Source organism: Eubalaena glacialis, chromosome 12 (genome assembly GCF_028564815.1).
Source record: "Eubalaena glacialis isolate mEubGla1 chromosome 12, mEubGla1.1.hap2.+ XY, whole genome shotgun sequence".
NCBI classification, from domain to species: Eukaryota; Metazoa; Chordata; class Mammalia; order Artiodactyla; family Balaenidae; genus Eubalaena; species Eubalaena glacialis.
In genome coordinates this window covers 7443851-7446761 of record NC_083727.1, presented here as the reverse complement: position 1 = coordinate 7446761, position 2911 = coordinate 7443851, and the positions used below count along the sequence as shown (strand labels likewise).

The 2911-nt window shown below is 36.8% G+C and overlaps 1 protein-coding gene across 1 annotated transcript; it reads right to left on the bottom strand.

Moving 5' to 3' along the window:
- Positions 1-309: 309 nt before the first annotated feature.
- LOC133102643 (ubiquitin-conjugating enzyme E2 D3) lies at positions 310-1775 on the bottom strand. The gene has a single exon (XM_061207665.1). The coding sequence runs from the start codon at positions 1564-1566 to the stop codon at positions 1123-1125; it is 444 nt and encodes a 147-aa protein (XP_061063648.1). The 5' UTR covers positions 1567-1775; the 3' UTR covers positions 310-1122.
- Between the last annotated feature and the right edge of the window lie 1136 nt (positions 1776-2911).

Here is a 2911-nt window from a genome sequence, read left to right as displayed (position 1 = left end):
TCAGTATAATTCTATAGCATAATTATAATAATTATGACATATTGATAATTATGATATAATTATAATTATGATATAACACCATAATATATATAATTATGATATATTATATAATTATATATAATTATAAAAATATAAATATGATATAACATCAACATATAAACATGCAATGTAATATTAATATATTATAAATATATAATTACATACAATATAGTGATTAATAAAAGTAATAGAAATATAAAACAATATGTTATATATTAATATATTATTCTATACTCTATATTATTTTTTTTTTTTTTTTTTTTTTGGTTTATGCAACTTTATTGAAGAAAAATAAATCAATTACTAGCAGAGCTATTAGTTGATCACTCATCCATTGACAACTTGCATCATTTATTCAGTGCTATATTAAACAGTGTATTGGAAGATAGATTAACTAATAGCTCCAAGCCTCCTAACAATTTAAATGAAAATTACAAAATGTTTGAGACCCTATTTTGGAATACAAAGGGTGTTTGACTTCCAATTTCCATTCTCTGTAGAACAAGAACAGGTCATTCCTTTATTGACATGCATAAAATACATCACATTTTCTGTTCTGCTGATGCTATAAATTCAATACCAATTCTCCAGCCACATCAGTTATGAGCATAAAGTATATCATGTAACCTCAAATCTCTAACAGTGGAAGGCTTAAACAAGAATGGATGCTGTTAGAATAATGCTGCTTCCTTTGATGTGACAACTCAGCATCCATCTCCCTCCCCCTCTGATGATTCTTCAGCATGTTAGAGCAGTGAGGAATGGTTTTAGTCTCATAACCAAGTTAGAGTGAAGACATTGGCCACATAATACACATGCTCCATTTTTTAAAAAATTCTGAATCTTGGGCAACTGTTCTCTTGTAACTACTTTACAGTTTCTAAAAGCAGTTATTGTCCAAAGCTGGAAGAGCTTAAGTCTTCTCAGATGAGCATGTGAATGAATGGAGGGAGGTAAACAAAAAATAAAATTAAAAAAGATGAGGTCTGATAGGGGAGCAGCCGGATAAGAAAATCAAAAAAGGAACAGTAATTTAAAGTTTATTCCAGCTATAATGCAGGTTATTCTGACTTTAAGGTAGCATCACATGGCATACTTCTGAGTCCATTCCCGAGATATTCTGTTGTACTTATCTCTGTCTGTTTTATAGATCCGTGCAATCTCTGGCACTAGGGGGTCATCTGGGTTTGGATCACATAGCAGTGAACAAATGGATAAAAGAACTTTAGAAATAGTTAAAGCAGGAGACCACTGTGATCTTAGAATATCGAGACAAATGCTGCCATTACTGTTAATATTTGGATGATAAATTCTTGTTGTAAATGCAACCTTAGGTGGTTTGAAGGGGTAGTCTGTAGGAAAATGAATTGTCAAAAAGAATACACCGCCTTGATATGGGCTGTCATTAGGTCCCATAATTGTGGCTTGCCAATGAAACATATCATCCCCAACTGGACCTGCAGAACACTGTGCTGGAGGGTCACGGGCCAAATCACTAAGTTCCTTATTAATCCGTTTCAGCGCCATAGTCTGTGCTTTTCGTCTGGCTCTTCACTATCTCGGTGTGTGTTCAAAGTTCCGGCCAAAACTCTTGATTATCCCGGCGGCTGGGAAGGATTGTCTCTTGGTCTCACACCGGTTCTGCCAGACACAGGCGCAGAGGGGCCGGGGCCTCCCTCAAGCTGCGGCCTCGGCCTCCTCCCCGCGCGGCAGCTGGTGCCTCCCCGGCCCTACGGGGCTCACGCTACTCTATATTATTTATAAAAGAGGCTTTTGATATCCATATAGGTAACATCTTCACCTACAATTTTAAAGGAAATTTGATAGACCCTAAAGGAGCGATGTTATGATAATTACATGAAGGAGAGACGTAATGATAATTGTAGTGGCTACCGTTGCCTGAATGCTTGCGTACGTGCTAAGCACAGTCCTAATTTCTTTTCAGATATCAATCATTTAAAAATTCATAAGTGGTATGATCATTCTTGCATTGCGCCAGGAAATTATACCTTAGTAACTGGTATAAGATATAAAGACACCCGTCTTCTCTTCTTTCCTTCCTCTCCGGTGTCATTCACAGCTGCAGACAGGTGCTTGACAGCAAATGGTGCTCAATAAATCGGTGTGTATAAATAAATACCTAAATGGTGTCTCTTCTGTCCCTGTGTCATTCAGCTTCTCTGTGAGATCTAGTTCTTTTAAATCTCAGTAACAGCAGGACATTTAAAAGTCTATAAAATTTGGGAATTATCTGTCACCCGAAATCGTCTTGTCGCTTGAAGTCTGCAGGAAGAACTTGGCAACAGAAGTGACATGAGTCCATTGATAGACCCCCCCGGGCTCTGCTGTGCTCTGGTCGGAGCCTGGACGTAAACCGAGTTATAATAACTAAAGAATTAGCTGTTTCCTGCGGGTACAAATCATCTCTAAACTTTCCAAAATTCTTGTATATTTTGAAGAAATTTATTTAGCTTTTTTGGAATCTGAGTCTATTAAAAAACCAAATATTTCAAAGAATATATGGTTTTTACAAGAGGCAAAAGTGTAAAAAAGAGTACATGAATCTTATCTCTTAAATCCAACCCTGTGTACCCCACTGAGACCAGGAGAAAGAAACTGGAACTTAGGATTTTAAAATGTAACTGCAAGTAATAGAAAGATGTGCCTAGCTCTGCGAAGGGCCAAGGGCCAAGAAAAAACTGTCTTTACTGTTTCACAACATACAGAGAAGGGAAACTTGGAAATCGTTAGAAAAAGAGTGTCAGGGGTCATGACAGGTTTGGAAAATAGGTCTCATGAGCAAAGAATATAGTAGTTGGTGTTATTTTTCCCAAGGAAAAGAGAGGAGGTTAGTCGTGATTGAGAACCCAGG